At 40.0% G+C, this 27,555-nt stretch overlaps 3 protein-coding genes across 7 annotated transcripts; 1 reads left to right on the top strand and 2 right to left on the bottom strand.

Moving 5' to 3' along the window:
* Positions 1 to 247: 247 nt before the first annotated feature.
* On the bottom strand, positions 248 to 14,500 carry LOC136441852 (microtubule-associated protein futsch-like). Of its 4 annotated transcripts, XM_066438377.1 has the most exons (18): positions 14,313 to 14,500; positions 13,550 to 13,587; positions 13,082 to 13,132; positions 12,544 to 12,628; positions 11,890 to 11,927; positions 11,423 to 11,473; positions 11,184 to 11,225; positions 10,594 to 10,647; positions 9,854 to 9,886; positions 9,338 to 9,373; positions 8,780 to 8,851; positions 8,534 to 8,611; positions 7,902 to 7,973; positions 7,545 to 7,638; positions 7,046 to 7,111; positions 6,491 to 6,529; positions 6,155 to 6,187; positions 248 to 3,265 (listed from the first exon to the last, which is right to left on the bottom strand). In XM_066438377.1, the coding sequence occupies exons 1-18, from the start codon at positions 14,448 to 14,450 to the stop codon at positions 1,169 to 1,171; spliced, it is 3,117 nt and encodes a 1,038-aa protein (XP_066294474.1). In that variant the 5' UTR covers positions 14,451 to 14,500; the 3' UTR covers positions 248 to 1,168. The 4 variants fall into 4 exon arrangements, with proteins under 4 accessions (XP_066294474.1, XP_066294475.1, XP_066294477.1 ...); XM_066438378.1 differs by lacking the exon at positions 8,780 to 8,851; XM_066438380.1 differs by lacking the exon at positions 11,890 to 11,927.
* A 3,529-nt stretch (positions 14,501 to 18,029) lies between these two features.
* Positions 18,030 to 21,066, top strand: LOC136441747 (complement C1q tumor necrosis factor-related protein 3-like). The gene is made up of 4 exons (XM_066438200.1): positions 18,030 to 18,364; positions 18,921 to 19,093; positions 19,906 to 20,072; positions 20,314 to 21,066. Exons 1-4 carry the CDS (start codon positions 18,139 to 18,141, stop codon positions 20,522 to 20,524), a joined length of 777 nt encoding a protein of 258 aa, XP_066294297.1. The 5' UTR covers positions 18,030 to 18,138; the 3' UTR covers positions 20,525 to 21,066.
* An 11-nt stretch (positions 21,067 to 21,077) lies between these two features.
* LOC136441746 (m7GpppX diphosphatase-like) lies at positions 21,078 to 27,456 on the bottom strand. 2 transcript variants are annotated; one of them, XM_066438198.1, is made up of 7 exons: positions 27,356 to 27,456; positions 25,957 to 26,384; positions 24,575 to 24,939; positions 23,674 to 23,819; positions 22,942 to 23,055; positions 22,014 to 22,124; positions 21,078 to 21,498 (listed from the first exon to the last, which is right to left on the bottom strand). In XM_066438198.1, exons 2-7 carry the CDS (start codon positions 26,379 to 26,381, stop codon positions 21,217 to 21,219), a joined length of 1,443 nt encoding a protein of 480 aa, XP_066294295.1. In that variant the 5' UTR covers positions 26,382 to 26,384; positions 27,356 to 27,456; the 3' UTR covers positions 21,078 to 21,216. The 2 variants fall into 2 exon arrangements, with proteins under 2 accessions (XP_066294295.1, XP_066294296.1); XM_066438199.1 differs by lacking the exon at positions 25,957 to 26,384.
* Between the last annotated feature and the right edge of the window lie 99 nt (positions 27,457 to 27,555).

The raw sequence follows: 27,555 nt of genomic DNA, 5'->3' as shown, positions 1-27,555 counted from the left end.
GTAAACACTACCTAGGTTATGTAAGCAACTATAACCTTCAGAAATGGTTGCAAAAGTACTAAAATAGCACCGCTACAGAACGATATAATTTTTAGGTACAAAGTTTTCACATTGTTCACGCACTAAGTATACAAGTCAATTAATGTGGTTGGATTATATAGCTGCGGCATCTTGGTTTAATATTTGATCTATTACATATAAAACAATTCAAGCCACACCAAAGTCCAAGAAATACAACACAGTCCTCTTGGCGCTTCAGAAGACACATATATTACATTTCACATGTGTACAAAGCCACAATAACAGTCAGTGTCTATATAGTTCTGAATTGCATTACAAAATACACCTCGGGTTAAAATGTCTGTTTTTACACTCACATATACATGAATATAAAGCATCATAAAATACTTTGGTTAAAATCTGTGTTTTGTAAATATATTTTTGTCGTGTCACTTTGATTTATACATGTACAATTTCAAAAGTATGTACAATTTCAATACAATTTCACACATAAACAGGTCGTCTCTGAAGTGAAGTTTTGTGTCTTCGCTTACATACGATGACCCATATATTACACTGGCATAATAAAATCACACATGCTGACGATAGGTGATGACCAAAATGGTGTTCACTCATGCACAGTATCCTGATATTTATGTACACATGGAAATTAAATGTAGACAAATGGTGGAATAGTATGACTTATACTGAGTGGACGCGCCATTGTTGACACAGTAGTCACATGTAATGTCTAATGATCACCTTGTTGAACATGCATTGTTGCATAAAATCTCGTCAAGTCTTCAGCAAATATTTTCTGATACAGCTCCTATCAGAATAACGTAGTGGTCAGCCTGTGGCCCCTCTGAATTCTGGACTGCAGCAGTGCCAGTGGGAAAGACGCGGGGTCGTTTCGAACAGTGTCCTCTCCCTCAGTGCCAGGAAGCTTGGGGCTCTTTCCATGGCAGGACGCAGTGGCCGTGTTGTTGGTTGACGACGTGCCAAACAAGTTAGTGAGCTGACATCTCTGCAATACCTTCTGCTGCGCGAAGTGGGCATGTTCTGGTGTGGAGGAATTCTCAAGTACAATTTCCAGTCCTGAGGGTTCATCATTTCTTACAACCCCTGGTGCAGACCAGAACTGTGGTTTTATGTCTCCACCACCGACTTAAGAAGTTGACAGTGAGTCCGAAGACGCCCTTAATCTGACGGTGGGCCTCTGCGACAATTCACTGTGGTTCAGCTTGGAATCTCCCGAACAAGCCTGTGCTGGGGACGACGCTGACTTTCGAGCAGAGTCAGGATTGTCGGGTGGAGCATTTGTTTGTCCACGATCCATTGCACGCATCAAGCGTACCTGTTGAGCATAGGCTGCTATGCGTTGAGAGAGAAGGTACTGTTTCATGACGGAGTCAGGTAACACCATCAAACGTGCCTGGTGAGCATAGGCTGCTAGACGTCGAGAGAGGAGGTACTGTTGCACGAGCGAGTAAGGTATAGCCTCGTCCAGCGCACCAATCGGAAAGAAGTCGACCATAGAAGACTGCGGATGGACTCTGTACTCTTCAAGACTCCGGGTGACGCTCTGCTCAGCGAGGGACTCTGGTGGGCACGGCAGCTCTAGCTCAGGATTTCCCGATGGCTCTGTTATGTTTGCATCACCTGACGGCAAGCTGTGATTCAAGAAGCCCTGTGGGGTGGCAGGTTCCTTCCCGAACGTTTCACCCTCATTTGCACCATTTATTGGAGGGTATCCATCGGGGATGCATTGTGGAATATCCTCGTTATGCTTCACTGGCTTGTCGGTCTCTTGCATCGCAGTAGTCGCAGGTTCCTTCTCTGTCTGTACATGCTGTCTGTCATCTTCCAGTTGGAGGTCACTGGAGAGGAGCTCAGGCATCACACCAGCTGAAGTTTCCTTCTTCTCTGCCTGCTTGTGCTGAAGGTCATCTTCAACCGTAAGGTCATTAGGGAGGAGCTCAGGCACTACACCAGCTGAAGTTTCACTGTGATTTAGCGCGTAATCTCCCGAACAGGCCTGTGCTGGGGTCGACGCTGACTTTCGTGCAGGGTAAGGATTCTCAGGTGGAACATTTTTTAGTCCACAATCCTTTGCATACATGAAACGTGTCTGCTGAGCATAGGCTGCTATACGTTTGGAGAGAAGGTACTGTTGCAAGACGGAGTCAGGTATAGCCTCGTCCAGCTCAACAAGCGGACAGGAGTGGACCATAGAAGACTGCGGATGGACTCTGTGCTCTACAAGACTCTGGGTGACGCTCTGCTCAGCGAGGGACTCTGGAAGGCACGGCAGCTCTTGCTCAGGATTTCCCAATGGCTCTGTTATGTTTGCATCACCTGACGGCAGGCTGCGATTCAAGAAGCCCTGTGGGGTGGCAGGTTCTTTCCCGAACGTTTCACCCTCATTTGCACCATTTGTTGGAGGGTATCCGTCAGGCTTTTCAGTCTCTGGCATCGGAGCAGTCGCAGGTTCCTTCTCCGTCTGTACATGCTGCTCGTCATCTGGCAGAGGTAGGCCGTTGAGAAGCAGCGTGGGCATCTCAAACGCCACGGCGTCCTTCTTATCTGTTGGCTTGTGCTGCTCGTCATCGGGCAGAGGTAGGCCGTTGAGAAGCAGGGTGGGCACCTCAAACGCCACGGCGTCCTTCTTATCTGTTGGCTTGTGCTGCTCGTCATCGGGCAGAGCCAGGGGTAGGCCGTTGAGAAGCAGCGTGGGCATCTCAAACGCCACGGCTTCCTTCTTATCTGTTGGCTTGTGCTGCTCGTCATCGGGCAGAGCCAGGGGTAGGCCGTTGAGAAGCAGCGTGGGTATCTCAAACGCCACGGCTTCCTTCTTATCTGTTGGCGTGTGCTGCTCGTCATCGGGCAGAGCCAGGGGTAGGCCGTTGAGAAGCAGCGTGGGCATCTCAAACGCCACGGCTTCCTTCTTATCTGTCGGCTTGTGCTGCTCGTCATCGGGCAGAGCCAGGGGTAGGCCGTTGAGAAGCAGCGTGGGCACCTCAAACGCTATGGGTTCCTTCTTATCTGTTGGCTTGTGCTGCTCGTCATCGGGCAGAGCCAGGGGTAGGCCGTTGAGAAGCAGCGTGGGCATCTCAAACGCCACGGCGTCCTTCTTATCTGTTGGCTTGTGCTGCTCATCATCGGGCAGAGCCAGGGGTAGGCCGTTGAGAAGCAGCGTGGGCATCTCAAGCGCCGCATGTTCTCTCTTAGCTGACGTCCCTGTCATGTCTTTCTTCACTTCACCCTAAAGAAGTGATTACAGCATAAAAATCAGCACCATAGACAGGAATATGTTAGTAACATGCAAATGTGAATGTCAGTGAATAATCTATTATTGATTAATAATAGAATTGTAATTCAATCCATACCCCCGGATTACAGTATGAAATTATCAGACTTTTCAAGTGTCCACCTGACTCTTTTCATCAGCGATGGAAATAATGTTTACCTAAGACTTAGGGAACATAGCGACAACATACTTGAGTTCTCTATAAACATTTATCTGTAGTTATTGATTGTTTTGCTATTGTAATTGCTTAACGGTGCACACCCCAGTTCTTCCGCGACCGGGGTCCACGGAAGTGCCCGACAAAAAAGTGACGAAAGGGTTTCGAGGGGCTGGGTTTGAGTTTAGATTTCTCATAATGTGCTTCGAACTGATATTAGATACTAGCATGGCTGAAAAGCGTATGAATTGGTGTGTTTTGGGTGAAAATTTCGTTTCGATCTGAGCCTTGCTTTCGGATATCCATCCGCGTTGATGGTGAAATGTCCCTTGGCCCGGGATTGACCTTTGTTGCGTTCTGTGGGTCATGCTGACATGCCTCGCGCCATGGATGATTAAAGAAATCTTAGTACTAGAATTTTCTTTATAATTGGCTCGATTGTACGCTAGGTTTTGCTCTTTCTGACAACATCAGTCGTTTCTACCCAGAAATTTTTTTCTACGAGTTTTATCCTACACAAAAGTGCCAAAATTTGACCATCATTTTTGACGTGAAAATTATGTTTTTGTCTCCTGATTTACCAAAATCAGAGAGGTAGAAGAAACAGAACTCAGCTGATCCTGTAGCGGAAGGGATAGGCTTTCATCCCATACACAGTTGATTTACTTCGGAATACTTCCCTGGAAGAGACAGTACCTAGACTGGAGGGTGCGCAGCCTCCAATTGAAACACCAAAGAAACTGGGGTGTGCTCCCTTAAACGGACCCGTCCTGCAAAAAATACTGACCATAACAGCCAACAAATTGCATTTTTCCCGGGAAACTGTGTAGCCCCGACCCAACCTGGTCGAAAAAATTTCGGATTTCGCAAGTTTTAATATGGTTATATAATGTCATATAATGTGCTGATTTGCCCCCCTCCCACGCCCTCCCCCCTTAGAACACGGCCAAACAGCCTTCAAAGTGTGTTTCCTGAACATTGATGACGTAACATTTACCAAAACATTGTTTTTTGCATTGCTCTACTACAGGGGCACTGGGATATTGCATATGTTTGTTTAATAGTCGCTCCTGCATCAAGTAGCAGACGCTTTTCAATGAAAAAAAACTTTGATGACGTCATTCTCGTACTTTCCTGCCCAATCCAGTGTCAAGTTCGCTGTCGCGCTAGTTTACAACATTCATGCAAATAAGTCGCACAAATCAGAAGATACATCCCTAGGCTTGTTTATCGCACCGAGACCGACACCAATTTGTACAGCCTTTTCTCAGCAGATGCCCGTTTATACCTTTATAGCTGTTAGAAGTGCGGCTCAGACCGACATCCTAACCAAAGATACATCATGTAAGTTCATTTTTCTACAAAATAAAAGAAATCTTGGCTACGAAAACACTTGGGTGATGAGGCTAGGTCTATTCTCTATCAGGTAACGCCAAAAATTAAAATTCTAACTGCTTCCCGTAGAAGTACGGAACTTAAAACGGCACTGTTCTCAATGGAAAAGACAGGCAAGTGAAAGTCATTGTGACGTCATGAAGTCAACTACGTTCTAGGCGGTATGTAGCGTCTATTCTAGTCAGAAATAGAAGGAAAGCCTCCTCCATCACAAGAGCGCCTCACTGACATGCCTTTCTACTGCAATACCTGTTCATTAAGCTTGAATTTATGGAAAAAATCGTCTTCAAGTGGAAGCTACCATTGTGACGTAATTGCTATTATGCGCCTAGAATGGTACCGAGGCCCAGAAGGACAAAATCAGCCTTCCGACACGGTAACTTTCAACCACCTGTAACTCGAGAACGAAAAGTCGCAAACAACTCAAACTTCGCATGCTGATAGGTGATAACTCTTTTAAGCCATAGACAACATAAATCATAATTTGCATATATTAACGGTGCACACCCCAGTTCTTCCGCGACCGGGGTCCACGGAAGTGCCCGACAAAAAAGTGACGAAAGGGTTTCGAGGGGCTGGGTTTGAGTTTAGATTTCTCATAATGTGCTTCGAACTGATATTAGATACTAGCATGGCTGAAAAGCGTATGAATTGGTGTGTTTTGGGTGAAAATTTCGTTTCGATCTGAGCCTTGCTTTCGGATATCCATCCGCGTTGATGGTGAAATGTCCCTTGGCCCGGGATTGACCTTTGTTGCGTTCTGTGGGTCATGCTGACATGCCTCGCGCCATGGATGATTAAAGAAATCTTAGTACTAGAATTTACTTTATAATTGGCTCGATTGTACGCTAGGTTTTGCTCTTTCTGACAACATCAGTCGTTTCTACCCAGAAATTTTTTTCTACGAGTTTTATCCTACACAAAAGTGCCAAAATTTGACCATCATTTTTGACGTGAAAATTATGTTTTTGTCTCCTGATTTACCAAAATCAGAGAGGTAGAAGAAACAGAACTCAGCTGATCCTGTAGCGGAAGGGATAGGCTTTCATCCCATACACAGTTGATTTACTTCGGAATGCTTCCCTGGAAGAGACAGTACCTAGACTGGAGGGTGCGCAGCCTCCAATTGAAACACCAAAGAAACTGGGGTGTGCTCCCTTAATGAAGACTGAATTAGAAGAATTGCTTCAAAATACTAGCATCGGTTTGAAAAAAAAGTACACTTTAAATAGCAATAGCATGAAAGCAAAACCTGTAGTTTTTACTGTAGGGCGCATAAACTTGTGACTTACATGTTCATGTGCCCCAATCTGCCCAGTAAGATCCTGTAATGATGCCGGGGTAAAAGAGATATTAATTGTATGGAACAGTGCATCTCGGCAAGCATAGTATTTGCATCTAATGTGAATTTATTTCAGTGCAGAACCTAAAATAGATATAGTATATTTTGATATACTATATCTATCAATACTCAAAAGTATTATATGAAAACGCAAGACTGCCTTTTTTATTCTTTTGTTTTTCGATAGCACGGATCAATATGATATCTTATTATCATATTTGCACAATCAAAATGGCAACCACAATATTCGTATTCATCAAAACATTTCAGAATCTGCAAAACTCACCTGTTTGAGCGTCTTGATCAACCCCTTGCTAGCCTCCATCTACCAACGGAATAAATGATTTAATTGATCCATTGATACACATTTAAGTAGGTTCTGACAATGTTCACTTGATAATGCTACATATAGAGGATACTTCACTAACCAGGACATAATCTAACAATAACATGTATGTAGTATCATGATCATTAACCCTTATCCATATAACCCTTATCCATATATATATATATATATATATATATATATATATATATATATATATATATATATATATATATATACATATATATATATATATATATATATATGGGTTCCACATTACAGAGTCTGTATGTGGGTCCCATATATGCACGGGTTTGGGGTATTTTTTAGCTGAACGCATCACACCGCAGTGAAACGCATCAAATGCAGAAGTAACTATGCCACAGCAGCGCAAAAAAAGTCAAGGCAAAATTACCCGATTAATGAAACAAATTAGGTCAAGAACACCAGCAGGACAAGGTTACAATAGATGAAACGGAATGATTGGGCCAAACAAAATCAGTTTCCGATCCTTACCTGTTCTCGCATATTTCTGATCAGTTCCTGCTGACGTGCAGCCTTCTGCTCATTCTCTTTTCTCATCTAAAAAAAGGATGTATAATATTTGAGTATTCCTTGATGCATCATGGAATATTAAACATTTTATTGTAAACAACATACAGCACATGGTACTGATGCAAAGCATTGGTAAACTGATTGAGACAATTCTAAGTATGAAGGTAAAAATAGCGTTAAAATGAAACGTAGGGAAGACCTTTTAGTAAGCAAATTCTCTAGCTTTCCCATTTATTGTGATTGGTATCACATGTAGTATAAATATTGAACAGTGGCCAAAATCCAACAATATGATATCATATGACTGCAAATGTACCTTGTCTCAAATGGCAGATAGAAAAATGGTATATGAACTTACATTTATTGTATTCACTGCGTAACAACATGCTCTGTTCTTACCACTTTTACATAACGTTAACAATGCCGAAATCAAAATTTATGGATGCCACATTACGCATACCTTCTGTATGTCCTGTTGTATGGGCCGCGGGTCAATCAGGACATCATTCCCTTGCTGGGTTTGAGTGCCCACATGCAGTCTGGCCTCACCAAATCTGTAAACGATGAAAATAACACATAAACCATATAGACCACCATTTAGATGGAGAAAATTGACTACAAAGTTGTTATTCCAGAAGTTTACATGCTGTTTCAATAGTCATTGTTTCAATTGGGCACATATTTTAAGACACCTATCAATTACATGACATTGGGTAGAATCAAAGGGGGAGGGGCACAGATTCCAAATTTTAGCTATTCCTTTTCATACCAAAATGAGAGTTTTATTAAAGCTAGTTTTAGAATGCAGATAACTCACCCCTTCTTTTCTGATTCAAGAACCTCCACACGAGACTTCAGCTGCTCGATCTCCTCATCTTTCAGGGAAACTCTGTTGTGGTGAATAGAATAGACAAAATGAGATCAAGCATAAAAATACAACATTCAGGAAGTCTCTTTAGTGTGGATTTCAACAGTGGGTCCTCCTTATAGCTAAATTTTTATTCTAATACAGCATTAGGAAAAATGATATTCTATTATCATTAGATATCAGTATCTTATCCCTAACCTTGTTAAAGGAGGGTTTAATTACAACTTATCTGACACTCCCAAGTCTGATGAGAACATTAGGTACAATAAGGTAGGTTTGAGTGTCTAAGTGAGTGAGTGAGTGAGCAAGTGAGTAATTGTGTGAATGGATGAATGAATGAATGAGTTTGTGTGAGTGATTGAGTGAGTGATTGTGAGTGTGTGAGTGAATGAATAATCATGTGAGTGAGAGTGTGTGAGTGCGTGAGTGAATGAGCGAGTGAGTAATTGTGAATGATGAATGAATGAGAGTGATTGTGTGAGTGATTGTGTGTGTGTGTGTGAGTGAGTGAGTGAGTGTGTGAGTGAGTGAGTGAGTGGACGAGCGAGAGTGAGCGAGTCTAATTTCTGAACCCAACTCACCGCTGCCGTGTTTTTGCGGCTTGATCCACGAGTCGCTTCTCCAGTTCTCTAATCTTCGCGTCAGCTTCTGTTCTCTCCCTGTGAGAAGTGAGAGAGTGTACAAATAGTGGCAACAAATATGTGCATGTACATGCATACTGTGACACTGATATTCTTACTAGAAGACCTGAACCTTTAAGTTAATAAAAATCAGGTTCTGACCATATCCTATAAATCATGATAAGTTTTGAAACAAAGATAACTCACCCTTCCTTTTCTGACTCCAGGACAACCACATGAGCCTGGAGCTGCTGAATGAACTCATCTTTCTGGGAGATCCTGTTGTTTTACACAGAATGGACAGAAATATCAAATATGTTATAGTACAAATGTATTAGAGAATCTCTCTTTTGGTTTGCTGCAGTGTGCTCTCCCTACAGCTAAGTAGTTATGTTATTTTGATATCAAAATATCATAATATGCTATCTCTGTGCTTGTCAAAGGGATGATTTAAATACAACTGGTCTTAATTAAACATTCCCAATTAGTTAGGGAACCAGACACAATAAACTGTGTATTGTCAGTGGATAGTGGGTGGGTGGGTGGGTGGGTGTGTAGGTGGGTGAGTGAGTGTGTGTATGTCACTATGTGAGTATGTATGTGTGTGAGTGAATGTGAGTGAGTGAGTGAGTGAGTGAGTGAGTGAGTGAGTGAGTGAGGGAGGGAGGGAGTGAGGGAGGGAGGAAGGGAGCAAGTATGTGGGTGAGTGTGAGTATCAGCATGTGTGTGAGTGAGTGAGTGAGTGATTCCTCAAACCAAACTCACCTGTGTTGTGTGTTTTCTTCCAGCTTCCGGATCATTCTAAGGAAAGATATCAAAGAATTGTTAAGCATCTTCAAACAACTGATTTGAAACACTTTCTATCAAGTTTCAATGTTTCTAATCTTAAGAATTTCTCTGCTATTGCCAATTTTTTCATTTCAGTTCCCAAATTTGTGTGCTTTAAGAGCTTGCTCAGATTGTATAAAGAAGCCGTTCAAATTTTTTACAAGCCTTTAACAACCTTACATGCTTAAATTCTAGATTTACTAAAAACAAATACAGTCAAACATGGCCTCAACAAGGGACAGAGGATAATGGTTGGTGACTGGAGGTGGTTGCTCCAGACAAGAGGGTCTTACCAATGCAAAATCTTATGGAACTGTTTCAATGTGACTTATGAATGGAGGTGGTTATCTTTGCTAGGTGGCCAGCCAGCTTTGACTGTATATGCTTCGCAATGGTGATAGCTCTAGTTCATGATCAGCTGATATGATTTCAAAATGATAATTTGTAACTTACATATTGGTGACTTCTAGCCGTCCGGCGAAGTCACTAGAAAGAATCCATAAAACGATATTAAGGAATATAATGACAACAAGCATGTCTACAACAAATTACTGTGAAAAGAGATACTGTAAACCCATTCAATATTGCAGTTGGTATTTTAGTGTTTGGGAGGAAAGGGAGTAGTTGATAGCATTTAGTTTTAATGGTGGGAAGAAAATTATTGTCTCAAATGTTAGTTATCAAACATTTGCTTTGTTGAAATTCTATCCATTAACTAGTAGCTAAAGTCTAGTTACCGTAAAAAACATCAACAATTACAGTAGCAATATGGCTCCCCATTCAAAGATAGGAAGCAAATTAAAACTTTTTAAAAAGTGGTATTTTATGTCATACTGTATATTCTTTAAGTTCATGGCACTAATAAATTTCATGGAACAATGAAAATCAAGGGTTTGTGGTATCTTTGAGTTTGTTGTCTAAACAATTAGTAGAAATGATGGATTCCAAATACAAATGAACGTTTGCTGGTGCATCAAAACTAAAACACAATGAATATTTCAAAATCTAAAGTAAATATCATGCATCTATTTCTTAGATTACATGGTGAAAGTGATATAAATTGCTTAACTAAAGGTTTATCTAGGATCTACTGTATGAAATACAAGTTTATTCTTTAGAAATGAATATTCAATTCAAGTAGATATCTTTTCAGCACCAAGGACAGGACGTTAGTAGAAAATGGCGGTTCTTACCTCAGAATCTCGTTCTCCAGTTTGTGGTTGTCTTCAGTTTGTTCTTGTAGCCTCCTGTTTAAAGCAAAAACAGAGTAAAGAACTGTAGTATTTTCTCTTCATCACATGAATTTCCTTTAATTACAGAATTGTGCCCTTAAATTTGCATTAGTATTCTTGATGCAAAGGATCTTGATGTAATTGACATCTAATAGCACTTGTCAACACGTTTGTTTCATTATCTTGATTGTTTTTATTGTTCTGATGTTACAGCTTTAAGCTAAAAAATATTCTTAAATGTTGTAAAGTTGATTGATATAACAACTATAGAAATGGTGTGAAAATTTTTACATTTGCCAGAAAATATCCTTAATCTGTATAAATTGCTTGCTGTGGATTATATAGCTAACTTGTTGAACTTGCATCAAGAAAGAAAAGTGCATATCTGTAACATTATAGAGTTCCATAGATTTGACAACATTGAATTCTGCTCTAGACTTTCTTTCCACCTTTCATGTACTGATCAAACCCAACCTTCCTTAAGTTTACTTTTAACGTATAAAGTTAACATATTAAAAAAAGAGAATTCCAAGCACAACTTCTAATGTTACCTGACAAAAATGGAGGTGTAGTGTTGTTTCGTCCGAAACAAGCTGAAATGACAAAGTAGAAACATTTTAGCCAAATGTTTCAATGACAAATGATAAAGAAAATGGCCAACACAATTTGTGACAGTTGTTTCACTGTCTTTTATTAAGTGTTTCTACATATATCAGCTGAATCAACTAGTGAATCTATGTTATATTTTTCCAGTATTTTTTTGTCTACATGTGTGTTCTTTAATTCTCACCTCTGTAGGTCTTGTAGTTCGTCCAAAAGAGCATCACTGTACTCTATCACCCTGAAAGGATGAGAAAATAAAAAAGATAAATAAATTGGTACTGTTATATTATATAAAAAAAGCAGGGTATCTCTGCCATGGTTAACAACATAGTTTACAATAATAGTTATTGTACTTCAATGTCAAATCTTTTTGATATATTTCTGCAAAGATGAAGAAATGATTTCATATACTGCTGAGTGAAACTGTCTAAGTACAGTCTCTGGCAATAGTAACAAGTCAAAGAACCCTTGTGATTTTTCTGCCCCCCCCCCCTAAAAGACAGGGTATGCATACAAGTATACGTTTTAAACATGTAACAATGAATACTGAATCCCCCCCCCCCCCACATACAAATTTTTTCATAGCTCTAAACTCTGACTACTTCTGACTACAGTGGCTAAAGCTAAAGCTGACTAAAACTTCTGACTTCTTACTCTTTCAACGAGGTCTCACTGCGGTCTCTCTGACTTGGCTGAGTAAGAAAGTAAGAAGGAACATGCTACAATAAACCAAAAAAACCCACAGACAAGCAGAATAAAGCAAAACAAAAGGAACTTCTGAAAGCAATTCAAATCTACCTACCTACCTACAAATCAAATTCAAAATAGTTTTGAGTGCATGGATTCACAGTGTACAGTTTTATCCTAAGAATTTCATACTTCTTCCTTACATTAGATATTTCATACACATTTCGTACAATATCAAACCACACCATGAAGCATAAACAGAACTTACATAAAGTGGCCTTAAATATAACAAAGAAATCTGTTAAAATGATGTTCTTCACTTCAAATGCTATAACAAGAACTTGGCACAGGGGAGGTTAAGTACTTGCCATTTTTACTGCAAATCTTGAAACTTCTGTGGTGGTTTTATTGAATATATGTTTTTTTACAGTGACTTTTCACAATTATTCATGACACAGTGAATATGTCTCCCTATAGTAATTATTGTAATAGTAAGCATACTAGATTAAAACACTGCCATAACCTCCCTCTCCATCTTTCGTTGAAATAAAACCACTGCAAAAGTAATAAATTTAAAGTATTGACACATAAATAAACTCCCTAAGTAACATTAGAACTTACCTTGGACGCATCATCCAAGTCATCTTCTGCCGACTCCTTTTTCAGTTTGATGACCATTCTTCTGAACATAGAAGTCTTCCCTGCTCTAATGTTGGGATGTAAGTATTACTAACAGTGATATACCACAATCATGATTAACAATTCTTGATGTCGTTTCCAGCAAAGATTATAAACAAAGAGAATACAATGATTGACAGTATTGTGGCAGCAGTTGCATCAATTGTTTCTGAAATTGTACCTGTGGAGTCAATTTTCCATCATTCTTCATTTATTGTTTAAACTAATAACATTAAAATGAAATTGAAAAATGAAATAGCGCTACCACACAGTTACAATCCATCTTGAAATTATCACCTTGATTTCAATTTTTGTAGTTTTTGCACTGCCCCTCTACAGTAAAATCATGACACTGCAAAACTGTCTTTATATATGCTACGTTATTGTTTTGACCACAAACTTTGACCACCAACTAAACCTATTTGTCACTCCAACCACTAAACAAGATACCTGTGAAAATAAATGTATTTACAGTACTTACTTCTGGAGGTTTTGCAGGTCTTCTGGGAGAGCTCCAGTGCACTCTTTTGCCCTGTAAAGAAAGTTGATGATAACAATTAGGAAATCGTATCATAATTGAATAGTAAAAAAACCTGACACATCTTTTCTGGCATCACAAAAAGAGGACTTTTGCACTTGACTTTGTTTTTCAATTTCCAAATGTTTATGTCTATTCGAAATACTAAATCCTTCAAGTTGGTGAATTGTCACGATAATGTTGTACTGAGGCACTAGATTTTCTAGCAACAGTAACAGCTATGAGCACCCCCTCCATTTTGCCCCCCCCCCCCAAAGTTACTGTGTACTAGTAATAGTATGTGACATAGAAAAACATACAACAATGAAGACTGGGTTCCTTCTTTCCTATTTTTTTTTCATAGTTGTAAACTCTAACTACTTCTGACTGCAGTGCTAACTAAGCTAAAGCTGACTAAAACTGAGTTCTTACTCTCTTAACGAGGGCTCTGTGCTGACTCTCTCGGTTGGCTGAATAGGAACAGAAAACAATTGCTACCATAAGAACAACACAACAAATAAACAAAACATAGCAAAACAAATGAAAAAAAAACATCACACCAATTAATTCTATTGTTTCTAAGACATTTTGGAGTAAACAGTGCTTGGAGGAAACTCTCATTAAAAATACTATAGTCCTTCTGAAATCCCTCAGACAGATTTTATGTTGATATTTCACTTCAGCATTATTTTCTGAAATTAAAGAACCAACAAACTACATATTGGTGTAATAAAGCATATTCATAATGAAACATAAGAATTCTCAAGTCTAATTCGGCCACCTTATGTAACTTCTGCAAATGATGTTTTCTGAAAATGATCATTTTGACTGTTGCACTTTTTTGTCCAATGGCAAAATGATACAAGTTGCATTCAAATCGTTCAATAAATAATTTCTTTAAGTGGCCTGCAAATATCAAGTGTAGATTTGAGGGTCTATAGTTTGTCATGATTTTGTATCTATTTTGCATTTTCGTAATAGAAATACTCTTAGCAAACGATAATATGTCCTTGATACACACTTTGGGGTATTAAAATAGTGACCTACGTTTAGTGAAGCATCCGCAGAATCTACATAAGGTGGCCTTGTGACAAAAAAATTGAACTAAAGATAGCTTCATGTTGAATGTTATTCAAGTGCCATCACTTCAAATGGCATAAACAACAACGCAGTTCGGCGGCGATTAAAAACTTACATTGATCTTAGTCTCAACCTCCAAGTCGTCTTCTGTTGATCCTTTCTTCAATTTCTGGACCATTCTTCGAAACATCGATGTCTTCTCGACGCTAGCGTTGTCTTTAGACTGTTGACCTGACTTTGTAGTCGCCATCATTCAACTTCTCAAATGTAGATGAGTAAAATGCCTACAAATGTCATCAAAAACAAATGTAAATCTATCTCAAGCACAAACAATACATTAATAAATCTTAAAATATTGCGAGACAAAATACTGGGTTACATTTCAGGCTGTCTTTGTCGTAAAATATCCTGTTGTTGTCCTTATATAAGTAGTAATAACCTTGGTGACTTTGACCTTGTTCTATTCATTCAGCGGCAAAAATGATTTCAGATTTTTTGGTGCGTTTCAGACCCAAAACTTCCACTTTACGTCACCCTGCTGTCTCCTCTTTGTGTAAAGAAAACGTACGAGTAACTTTTGACTTTGATTTGCGATTTTCATTATCATTTAGCTGATTTTTTAAAGTCTAAAAACGGAGAGAGAAAAATCCCCACCTTGCTTCTAGAGCTGGCTAGTTGTCATCTGTGTAAATAGAACACCGTGTCCATGGCAACCGGAACAAACATGGCGGATCGAACGCCTGGGAGGAATGAACTTTAAAATCGTGCGTTGAACATGGAAAATCGTGTTTTGAATACATCATCTCAAGCTACTTTGAATATTCAAGCCGTCCTCTGGCTTATAATCATATCTTTTGACAAAAATTCCGTCATCTAGTTGATCGCTGGGATAACATGAAATGGTATTGATCTACTTTTTATCTTCTGGTCATTCCTGTATGATTTCCAGCGGATGAGCACAGTTGTGGCAACCAGGTTGCGGTTGGGACTAACTCTTGTGTAGCGCATCATGTGAAGTTTCTTCGCCCTTAGATGTGCTCAATACACGGTCTGTGTTATAATGTTTTGATACCTAATTCACATTGATTTACTAAATCACAACAAACGCTACAATTTCCCCCTAATAATATCAACAGCTTTGTACTTTTTTTAGTCGCGGATGAATGTAGCATATGCATCATAGTAAAGGGGCCAATCTCGTAGTCAGGCCTAGGCCAGGGCACGTCAACATGTAGACAAAACGTTCCAATATGGGACGTTAGGCATTATGGTTAGGTTTTTGACTGCGTCGTCTTCGAATGCATGGTTATCAAAGCCTTTTAGACAGTGCTGCAAATACTTAAGTCTCTTAAGTTTGTAATTCTGGCGGTGTTACTGACCCAATTTTCAAAAACCGCTGACAAAGAATGCACTATGGATAAAGGCAACTTAACGTTACTTCATATGGGGAAAAATGCATCACTTAAGCTATCCACAACCTAAAAACACGTCAAAAACCAGCCGGACCCACTCCTCTGCTTGGAGAGTACACTGCTCTAAAACTGCACCACTGCTAGGTACGGAAAAGTCACGTTTACTATGTCGACGTCTTCCAAAATGTTTATGATATAGATAAAGATTTATTCTATTGATATATATTTACTGTACTATTTCATTATCACTTTCAAATACGACACTGCAATATCAAACCTTTGTGGCCCATATAATATCAACATACAGACTCATATATCAGCACACTAGACACATCCACTAGTCCTGTACCACCAAATGATTTTTAACCCTATCTAGGCTACCCCCTCATAATTTCCAAACGGCATGGTGTATGATCCAATTTGCAGGGGATGATATCAAAGCATGAAACGTTAAATATTAATCACTATCCATAATAAGCCTTGATTATTTGGCGAAGATAATGTGTTCGTGGAACTCTAGTTGATTTTAAGTTTAGCCTCCCTTTAAAATCATCTATAGCGGAACAAAATCAATACACATTAGAATAGACTTTTTCCTACATGATTAGCGCAATTAGTGATATATAAACTGGACAAACTTGTTGTTAAAACCCTAGTCCTTCTGAGCCGGACAATTGTCGGTTTGCACATGCTTGTTCTGTATGCTAGCCCTGACAATTGTCGGGTTGAGGGTAAAAAAAAAAAAAAAAAACTATGGATAATTCTTAATCTAATGTTGATCACCTAATAATCAGGTGAAAATAGGGTACCATTCAAATTCTTCTTCTTTTTGAAATCTTGATCTTGAAAACTATTTGAGTTCAAATGATGCTTGTCTAGTGAAGAAAGGATTCTATTGGATAATATTTAATATGATGTCATGTAAATCATTATGCTGCACTGTTGAAATTTCCCTTATTTTCCATATTAAGCGATCTTGAAAGACTGCATGTGTTATTCTAAGATTATCATTGCACGTATGCCAAGCTAAGCATTTATATTGAATTTGTTTTCACAAGTGATGAATATGTCTTAACTTAAGATGTGAAAAAATTAAGAAATTATATATTAAAGGGACGAATGCTGCTAATACCTTCAATTCAAATAAATATATACCGAAAAAGACTCATGGTGTCTTCAAATTTCTTTTGCACGCATTGAATTAAAGGCAACCAAAGCAATATTAGTATCAAAAAAATGGAAATTGAATAATACTGAAACACTGTTTAGCTCATTATATTTCGCGTAATAACGTCATACTTTGAATTTGAGCATTTAAACCATGCAAAACGTGCCGTACGATGTTCCGCTTAGTTTCGCGAGCCTACAAAAACCCCGGCGACGATTTTCATTGAGTTCTCACGTCACAACGACAGCGTATTTTTGTACCATGGACGTCGCCATACATTGTGATAGTGTTGTTTGAACTAATCATGTTTAGAAATGACTAAATGAATAGACTTTCAAAATTTTCGAGCCCTAATATTGCTTGGGTTTCCTTTAACTTTACTTTTCGCAGAACAACGCTTGCTAGGGCCCTGTTACACTTGTGCGTATATTCAAGTGCGCGTGACTTGCGCATTAACATTTTTTGGGGTTTAAGTAAGGTTTGCGGGGAAAAAGTTATTTTCCACTTTGACCCACCGTTGTGCAACCTAGTGATCGAACTTAAGAAATTACTTCTTCGGCTGCAAACTTAACCTAAACCAGCAACATGTTAATACGCAACTCATGCGGGCTTGTATATACGCACAAGTGTGACAGGGGCTTTAAACAGATGTGGCTTTCGTACCACACTAAAAGGTGCCAGCAATCTGTGCTTAGTCTTCAGTAGTTGAACCCTTCAGACCTTAGCCCTTCATTCCCTTCCAGAAGACTTTGAATTTGAGCGCAGCGACAACACATGAGCTTTAGCGTTATACGTTTTAAAAAGAAATACTTCGCTTTATTTCCATTTGACACACGTCGTCTTTGACGTTAACAATTAATCTGTCACAGCTTTAAGATAAACTAAGTGGTTTTAAGATTATGCTTGAATACGTTACGATATTCGAAGTCAAGCCTTTATACCGCCATTCCACTGGGGCGGCGACCTCGCCACGCTCTCTCTGCGACCAGAAATCGACCAGAGCGCTCAACGAATTTCGAAGATAAAGAACGAAACGTTATGTCGCTTTTTGTTGTGTTTTCAGTTATACTAGCTATTATATTTTGCATAGTATTCTAATCATGAAATCAAGGGTTACACAAATCCAGCTTATAGGTCGCAGCGAGGTCGCCGTGAGAGCGCCATCTAGTGGAATATCGAGGAAAGACGGACGAACAAATATCGAAGGACGAGAACTACCGATGACACAGAACTACCCCTTGTATTTGCGCCAAGAAACTGGAATGCTATATGTATATAGTACAAGTAGACGTACACTTTTCAAGTTCAATGACGACGTTGTTTAAATCGGTCTTGGAAAACTCTAGATCTCAGCCTAAACCATGGTCTTCAAACTGAGAAGATATTCTGAACTTTCGGTGGTTTTTATTCTACTTCTTGTACTATACGTGAGGAGTGTGTCCTCCCGTTCCATTGTGGAAGGAAGTCGAGGGTTGTCGCTTGAAGAGGGTACGTGCAGCCGACAGTGCAACGTCACCAACGTCAACAACATCACTGTTCTAGCGCCACAAGGCAACCCTGGACTGAAGGGACAGTCGGGGGAAAGGGGTGAGTACAGGGGTGATATCGGGGATGTCACTGTGACTCCACTGCGTCATAGTTGAACTTGGAGACCCCGGTACAAGTCATAGGGTCAAGGCACCTCGGTTGAGGCTGCACTAGTCTTTCGGAAGGTACGTAAAATGGGGGTTCCGTCTGTACGTTAAAGTGAAAGTTAGCAACCCGTCCCTGTAGAAATATACACTGCTTCTGCCACTATAGGCACGGCAAGTGGCTGAACGAACGAGCGAACAGGGGTGGTATCGATAAGAAGATAGAAATGGTTAACTCCCGATTTTATTTTGTTTCTAGTCTTAGCTTTCTTTTTTTTCTGCTTAGCACTCAGCACTTATGAGAAAGAGTGTGGTAGACTAGTTGAACACACACCATTACAAGTCGACTACATGTAGCTAACCCCCTGCTGTAGTGCTTGTGCAGTTGTGTGGCCATAGGGCTATAGAGATGAAGATTAGCGCCGCCCTCTACACCATATATGGCAGAATTTGAATTCCAACACAGCTTTCCTTCTCGACCACAAAATGTCTGACGTGTTTGCTTTTTTCAGGGTCGCGTGGCATGCCGGGACGGAGAGGTATCCAGGGCCCTAGTGGTACCCCTGGGGAGAAAGGTCTGCAGGGCCCCCGGGGACCCAAGGGCAGCAGAGGTCCCCCCGGGGTGGGGATCTTAGCTGCCCTGGTGGTGGGGTTCTCTGTGGCAAGGTCTTCTGGGATGGACAAGGTGAGTGCAGCTGCAGTGGGAAATAGACCGGTCCTGACTGTCCATTATAATTAGCCGTTCAACCAATGATAGCATGGTAATTAGCGGTTCAACCAATGAGAGCGGCTGCATGTCTGTCAAGCATCTGCATTTTTTGTGTTTCATTTTGCATTTCTATGGCATTGGTCTATCTTATGCTGGACAAGCTAAACTGAGAAAAGAACCTTTAGCAAACTTGTCAAGCACCAATACATTAGTAAAGCTATCTTATTTGAAAGTTCAAGGGCTAGTGCTTTTTAATCACAGATAAGTCAAAAATATTTAAAAACACTAAAATAAGGTAGAAAGAAGTAATTTTGATCGCTCTCCCTAAAACATTTCAACGAAAGACTTTCAAACAATAATGCTTTGGTGCCAGATACCGTGATGCATTTAGGTTTGCGGTGGTTTAATAATGAACGAAAATTTTAGTTCTGTCTTCTGACCGTATACCCCTTGTTCAAGCGCTACATGTACATACTATACATTGTACAGTATCATGATGTTAGAAGGCAACTGTTCTGTCCATGTGTCGCACCCTTGAGTTGGTAGGTGGTTTCTGATTGGCTGTAAAGGCACCAGTGTTTCCATTACTCTAGCAGTATATATCACTATCGCAAACTCAAAACCACTGCAAATTCTCCATTATCTCCTTACCGCGAAATTAAATCGCCGTGAACTTTCATGCATTTTCAGTAGATGGTATTCAATGACCATCATGGATCTACTGAATGTATTTTGTCTTTTTTTTTTCGGATAACACTGTCAAATATTAACATCCCCACTGTTTCCAGAGCAAATCTGACCAGACAGTGGTCTATGACATCGTGCATACGAACGTTAAGAACGCCTACAACATCAGGACAGGGAAGTTTGTGGCACCCATCGGCGGTCTCTACTTCTTCACCTTTACCGCCATGAAGGGCAACGACAGGACTGGGTGTCTTCTCTCTCTTATAAGGTAAGGAGCAATACTTGAAAGGCAACAAAAGCAGTATTAGGGACAAAAAAATGGGGGGAAAATGCTGAAATCTTTATTGTAGTGACATTTACTAACACTGTCTAGCACATTTGTATAATAACTTCAAACGTTTAGGATCTTAAAACCGTGCAAAAACATGCCACAGGACGATCCCCTTAGTCTCGCGAGCCTACAAAAACCTGGTGACAATTTACAACGTGTTGTATTCTATATCTATCAGGGACATATTCATGGCGACTGGCGAACACATCGTGTCGGTGTACAACGGTCCTAGGGGAGACTACAGTTCCACCGGCAACTCCGCCGTCGTCACGCTGGAACCCGGGGATGAGATCTGGGTGCGCCTGGGAAGGGGATCGAGTCTCTTCAGCGACGAGAACAACTACGTCACTTTTTCCGGGTTCCTGATTCAGCCGCAGATCATGCCGTAGTGATAGCAATGCACAATTGTCGACGTATATGTTTAATCGTTTTTTAACAAACAGACTAACAAACAAACACACTAATTGCATACTAGTAGACCCTCCATTCCATGCCTCCAGCGACTAGGTCACATTATATAAATGCATTTTAACTACAACAAACAGTTTTTATTTATTTTCATACAACATTTATCATTCAGGAATAGATTACGGTAATCATGAAACCAATTTGACTGACCTATACTACTCTTTACCCCAAATCTCCAGCATTAGATTACAAATTACAATTTTGTTCTATAAATTTGGTCTGTTTTAGATTAAAAACATCAAAAGTATGGCCTAACTATCTTAGCCATTGTAATGAACATTCAAACAAATTTTTCAACTACTTGCCATTAATTTGACAGCCACAAACAGTTTTTACCCCAAATCTCCATCAGTCGACTAAAATGACAATTCTGAATTACAAATTTGGTCCTTTTTAGATATAAACGTCAAAATTATAGCCTAAATATCTTAGCTTTTGAAGTGTACATTCAAACAGATTTTTATGGTACAAAATTACCATCAACTCTTACTTAAAATCTCCATCAGTAGACTAAAATGACTATACAATTTTAGACTATGAATTTGGCTCTTTTCATATATAAAACAGGAAAAGTATGGTCTAACTATCTTAGCTATTGTAGTGAACAAAACAGTCAAACTGATTTTTTGGGTACTCTCCCGGCCTTCTTGAACTCTGCCAAAAGTTGGTCGTTTTCTCGGAGACAAAACGACAGCGTCTTCTTGGTGTAGTAGTCCGTCATCATCTCCAGGTGCTCGATGACATCTGTCAGCAGGTGCGCACGCTCCACACCTGAGCCAGGTGCGTCAAAGTTCAGGTGCGTGAAGTGTACATGCAGGTGGTAGTAGGAGGGTTGGTAGTGGAGGTAGATTCTCAGTTTACATGGAGGGATGTTGAATTTCTCTTGTATGGCTTGCTGTAGGTGCAAACAATATGATGTTCATAAATAACCAAAATTTAATTTTTGTAAGAATCGCAGTCTCAAAGTAACATCTCCTTCTCAAGCCATTGCTAGGATGTTCTCCTTTATTAGTCTGGAATGGCCACACAAATGTATGATTCTACTAAGCCATTATTTTTGGCGTAAGAATGTAGTATTTTAGTGTTTCATGCTCAGTATTTTACATCCTTAAGACCATATAAATGAAAATATATACTAGTATGCAAGTATACACTACTTAGAAAGTAACTCAAGCAAGCCAGCATGTACAGAATACAGCTTATTGGGCATTTGGTTTCTGTCTTTACATTCCAAGACAGAATGGAGTCATCCAGTCTTGTATACTTCAATTTTGTATAATTTTTGTTGAAACCGATAAGACCACTTACTAGTACATATCTGTATAACATAAATTGTTCTCATAAGTCAAGAGAGTCTACATAGCAAACTCATCAGATTAAAAGAGAGATGCTAATTGGACATGTCCTCACCTGTCCTTTCTTGAGAATGTTGTGCAGTAGAGGCAGGTGTTCGGCCGTGAGGTCTCGTAGCGACCGTATACTGTGCTTGTGGACGATGGCTATGAGGTACAGGTCATTCACCTAGATGGGCAGAAACAACAACTTAATAAAGGCACTGTTGTCATCTGTAGCGTCATTTCTTATTTCTTGTCAAGTATCCCCATGAATTTTTGTAGCTTTCATTTTTAATTTGTTTCAATGTTAACTACAATTTGTATAGGTCTAAAAAAGGGCTTTAGGAAGCAAGCTGAACAATACAACATACATACATTATGATAAATTAAAAATGAAACACATGTATTGCGCCATTAGACTGTACAATAACTTATCTTCCGGATCCTGAACATTTTCAATTTCCACTTACATTGTATAACTTGACTTGAATGACCTGACTCGCATGACTTGACTTGAAGTAATGTTGTGAATTTTTTAACAGCTGTTTTGTCTTTGTGCATTGATTGATGATGTAACAAATGGTATCCAATTCAGAGGGAATGCAGTTGTGTTCTTGCTTATGTACTTTTGATGGAGAAATGAGTAATAAATAAAAAGTGGCCTATGTACTATGTGTGACAAACAGGCTTTTAGCTAGGATTTATTTTAGATGGGGCATCCAAAAATTGGGAGGGGGGAGGGCAGACTTCCCCAATGGGCTCTATGGATTAACAATTACCTGGTAGCCTTGCATGTCAATCAATTCACATGCTGTCACATTGTCTGGTATGAGGAAAACACAACAGTGGCAGTGTGTGGAACACTTGCACATGTGTACGTAATAACCAGGATAACAGGGCGTCCTCTGTAAAAGGAAGGCGACCGTGTACTTCTTTTCTATGTGTAGGCATCCAGAAGACGCCCTGACGCCATGCTAGCTAATAGCCTGGTGACAAAACCATACCTGCTTAAGATCCCACTTCATGTCCGGCAGAAGGATGAAGCCTGTCTCCTTGTCAGGATCCTCGTACACGATCCTCTCAGACTCTGTCTTGTGTTCCAAGATGTTGTACACCCACTGTTGGGGAACAAATATACTTAGTACTTTCCATGATAAATTGGTAACAATTTCTTTCCTTTAACTTAAGATCATTTTGTTCTGACTTGCTAAAATGATTGCGTGTGTAAGTGCACATTTATGAGTATTCATACACACATGTGCACGTGCATGTGCGTGTTTGCGGTTTGTGTATGTGTATTTTGTATTTGTGTGTATGTGTATGTGTGTATATGTCTATGTACAATGTACATGTATGTGTATGTGTACAATGTATGACTGTGCATAATTATGTGCACGTGTATGTGTACACGTATGTGTACGTCAATGTGTATGTGTGTGTGTATGTGTATGTGCATGTGTATGTATGTGTATGCAAATGTGTATGTGTATGTGAATGTGTATGTGCATTATATATTGTATCACTATGTATGCATATGTGAATGTGTAATTTGTGTATATGTATCACCATGTATGTATATGTGTATGTGTATGTGTTTATGTATGTGTTATAATGTGTATGAGCATTAACTAAGGCACAAGTGAGACTGGAAATGGAAAAGTTAAAAGGAAACTTATTTCTAAAATATTGTGTAACCCTTCATTTCGTTCTTTTAATACCTAAGAAAACACCTTTACCTGTATCCTGAAAGCCTCTTTCTCTAAGAAGGGTAGAGTGATGTTCTTGTAGTCGTCTTCTGTCTCCTGTACCAGGTAAGATTCCTGCTGACTGTACTTCACCAGGTGTTTGGGAGTGGCTGGATACACGACAGACACCTTGATACCTGGGGAAACAGTCAGTGAATTAGCGTGGTGGTTTAGTATGTGTCACTCTAGTCAAATTAATAAATACTGTATATGGTGTACATGTATATAGAATACAACACAGTGTATTCTGTATCGCCCAAGGTACTAGCCCGACCGCAATTCGACCTCAGGGAGAGCCAGGACCAAGGATGATATGGAATACACTGTGTTGTATTTCATCTATGTCATACCCACCTGAAAAAAAAAACACATTTCAATGCAAGATGCGCCACAAGTTGAGAGAGTTTTGTTTCCTTGAATTGTAACAATATCGATTGCAATGTCCAAATCTGGTATTCAAAATTTCGACAGCGTCGCAACTGGCGCTCTCGGGGCAAACTAGGGAAGGCCAGGTTGTACCATAAAGAATGGACCAGTTCAAACACCCATATCAAAGGTTATCGTGGCCTGTCATCACGGCCTACAGGACCCACATTATTGTTCATCCCTTCCGAAAGATGGGTGCAGTCCCAACTGAGATGCCCTTCCCAGGATTGAACTGGGGTCTGTCAGTTACAAACTACAAGTAATTGGAACCAGGAGCTCAACTGTGAGGCTGCTACTGGGACATCCCCTCTACTTTCTATGACTGACCAACATTATCATATCAGGGCTGCTATGCTTTTTGATTCAGAAGACATAGCATTACAGTCAACGAACAATGTTATATTGCAGTCCTACATCTACAAGTCAAAATTGGGGTATTTAGAACCACATAGCTACTGGAACATACCATTCACTTGGGCCGGAGGTGTTCCATGATAGTTCCCATAGATGTCGTTCTTCAGACCCACTTTAAGCTTCGTCTCCCCCGACAGAGCGATTGGTAGGGTCTCCTCGCTGAACGGCGTCTTCTCCAAGATCACCACGGCTTCTTCCTCGCGACCCTTAAACTTCCCATGGACGAACACGCTCTTAGTCTTGGGGTGGTCGTTCAAGATCTTGATCATCTCGAAGTCTTGGAAACTGGAGAGAGGCGTGGCCCAGTGTGGGTCGTCTTGTGCAGCTGCGTCGCTCTTGGATTTTTTTGTCTCCTGTGCTGTGATTGGTTCTGCATCTTCTGCCTTTCTCTTTTCGGCCATGTTGGTTTCTGATCCTCTGAAAAATAGACAAAAATTTCAATCATGCTTTCCAAGTATCTGACGATGACTGAATAGTGTATTTTCATCTTACAAATTTGAAGCTGTAATAATAACAGGGGAAAGTCTCTGGATCAAACTTTTTTAGTAACTGTAAATATATCTAAATTCAAGCTGGTCTAATTTCGTTGTGGTGAAAATGGAGTGATTGCAGTGCTTCTTAGTTTGCAGTTTACTAGATAAACAAGGTGGTAGGTGGGCAGAAAAAACGCTGACATTAAACCACAAGTGAACATAAATGCATTTACAGTATGACTATGACTAGTATGAGGGAGGGACCAAACATGTACATGTAGATTTAGGTGCTGGGCCAATCTCGGGGCCAAACCCATGGGATTCGGTATGGCCTCCAGTGTTGGACTGAACCCAGAAACAAGGGGCCCGCTGTCTATCGGTGACAGGCTACTTTCATCATCATTATCATCATCTCAGGTTTATCTCCAGGACCAAGTCCACTCTATGAATCTAGATTAGAGCTGTGGTGTACCTAAACAAATTTTAGGTACAGGTACAGGTAAACGGGTTTAGGTACAGTTCCGGCCCTGTACCTACATGTAAGCTACCTGTTCAGAAAATTGTAGACTTTCAATAAGGACAAAAGCATGTTTGAACTGGTAACAACACATTCAATATCTAATTGTGCTAGGTATTATTTTTATGAAAATAGATGAAAATTTGACTCCAGCCTTGCAAATGTGTTTTATGTGCTGGAGTATAGTACAGATGTGGCTTAAGTGCACTGCCACCGTAATTTCATAGTAATTTTATCTATCAAAGTAGCCATCCCCTGAGTCAGGCTTGACCTGATTAGTACCAGTCCAGTACTGGTCCACCAGGGTTCAGGTTTTTTGGACTTGTACCTAATTGATTGTACCCGGTACTGTATTGGTACAGTACTGGTACACAGCTCTAATCTATAGATGTAAGTTTTTTCCAAGATCAAGTCCACTCTATGAATCTAGATATAAAATTATACCTCTGCTCCTCATTATCAAACTTTCTCTTGCACAACTTGCAGGCCTTTGTCGCAGATCTTGACTTTGGAAGCTGAAACTCCGCTTTCAAGAAGTCTGACAAAATCTGCTCCCGATTTTTTGTAGCATTTCTGTTCAGCTTCTGATATTCTTTCCAAACAGAGTCTGCCCTACTGCGAACTGAGTCATCTTTGCACTTTTCAATCTCCGCCACAAGTTCCGATGGCGCAAGGTACTTCAGCTGCGCAGCCAAGCGTAATGACGTTACACCGTGTGCTTTGCGCAGCTCGACAACCAGGCCGTTCGTGAAATCAGAAGATTTCAGCCTTGGTAAGTGAGAGGGGTCCTGTTCGAGCATGTCCTTGGTGATGCATGCTTTTGCTAACACTTTCCCAACTCCTTGATCAACTTTACTGGAAGTGGCCATATTCTATAGGGAAGGAAAAAGAATAAAAATGTCTCAATTACTGTGAGAAGACAAATTTAGCATTTTTATAAACAAAAGCAAATTATTCCTAAAAACGATAGTCTAATGAACAAGGGGGCTGGAGTATGATTGTCCAAACAACACTTTTGGCAGTGACTGAGTTTTTGGCATGGTTCTCCAGAAATCCCTCATTATCCCATCTATCACATATTCTACTTATTTTACCGTTGGGGCCTTTTGAAGAATCATACCAGAGTATGAGCTCACTGATTCTCAGCCTGGCCGTTCGTGCATGCAATGACACGCATTTTCAACCAAGCACACTGGGTCATCCAAACTGTTTTCCATAAGTGTGCTGGGTTCTCTCACGTACAAAATTTGATGCTTGAGGCCAACACTGGGCCGCCGGCTTTACATCACCATCTGAATTGACAAATGCAATCCGCTGTTCATAGCCTTTTAAATAACGTAATCATTAGATTTAAATTTAATTGCTGGCAGAAAATAAGAGTGCTAATAAAGTTTATTATTATGTACTAGCAATCAGACTGAAACCTCCTTTGCTTTGTACCGTCTGTAACCTCGAAACCCTGGAAACAAAAGCATCCCACTGTGCCCCCCTCCCACCCTAGCGTATATATTTTTTTGGCGCCAAAGTCTTTGCCAGATCGGTTGTTAATACTAACGCCAGGGTAGATAGATAACCGAGCATCTTAAGATCTATATTATTCATCTTCAAATCTTTGTATCTCTAGCAGTAGTGGTAAACTAAGTTAGTAGGATGGCACAAACCAGAAAACTGCAAAAATAAATTATTTAGGGTTCTGAAAAAGCTACCACTTTTTGGGTACTCAGCCCGCCTCCAATGACTAAAACAGACCTTTGATAACATGTCAGTTTTTCAACATCTTTAAGAGCTCTACGGAACAAAACAAAAGACTCAAAAGGCGCTAGAAAGTTCATCAAATCCTTACCACAACACACAACAGTTCCACTCAGCTGACACAATGAGACATGTGTTTGGGAGTTTACTTCCGGGTCACATTGTTTACATTCCTGGAGTGTTGCCGATGGGGTCAGGTGCAGAAGTAAGCTGTTCTATCTACTATCTACTCCCCTCTTTAAGGTAAATATTAACTCTCTTTTTATCTAATCTTGCTTCAAATTACAAATT

Source organism: Branchiostoma lanceolatum, chromosome 9 (assembly GCF_035083965.1).
Source record: "Branchiostoma lanceolatum isolate klBraLanc5 chromosome 9, klBraLanc5.hap2, whole genome shotgun sequence".
Lineage (NCBI taxonomy): Eukaryota > Metazoa > Chordata > Leptocardii > Amphioxiformes > Branchiostomatidae > Branchiostoma > Branchiostoma lanceolatum.
This window is presented reverse-complemented; position numbering and strand designations above follow the sequence as displayed.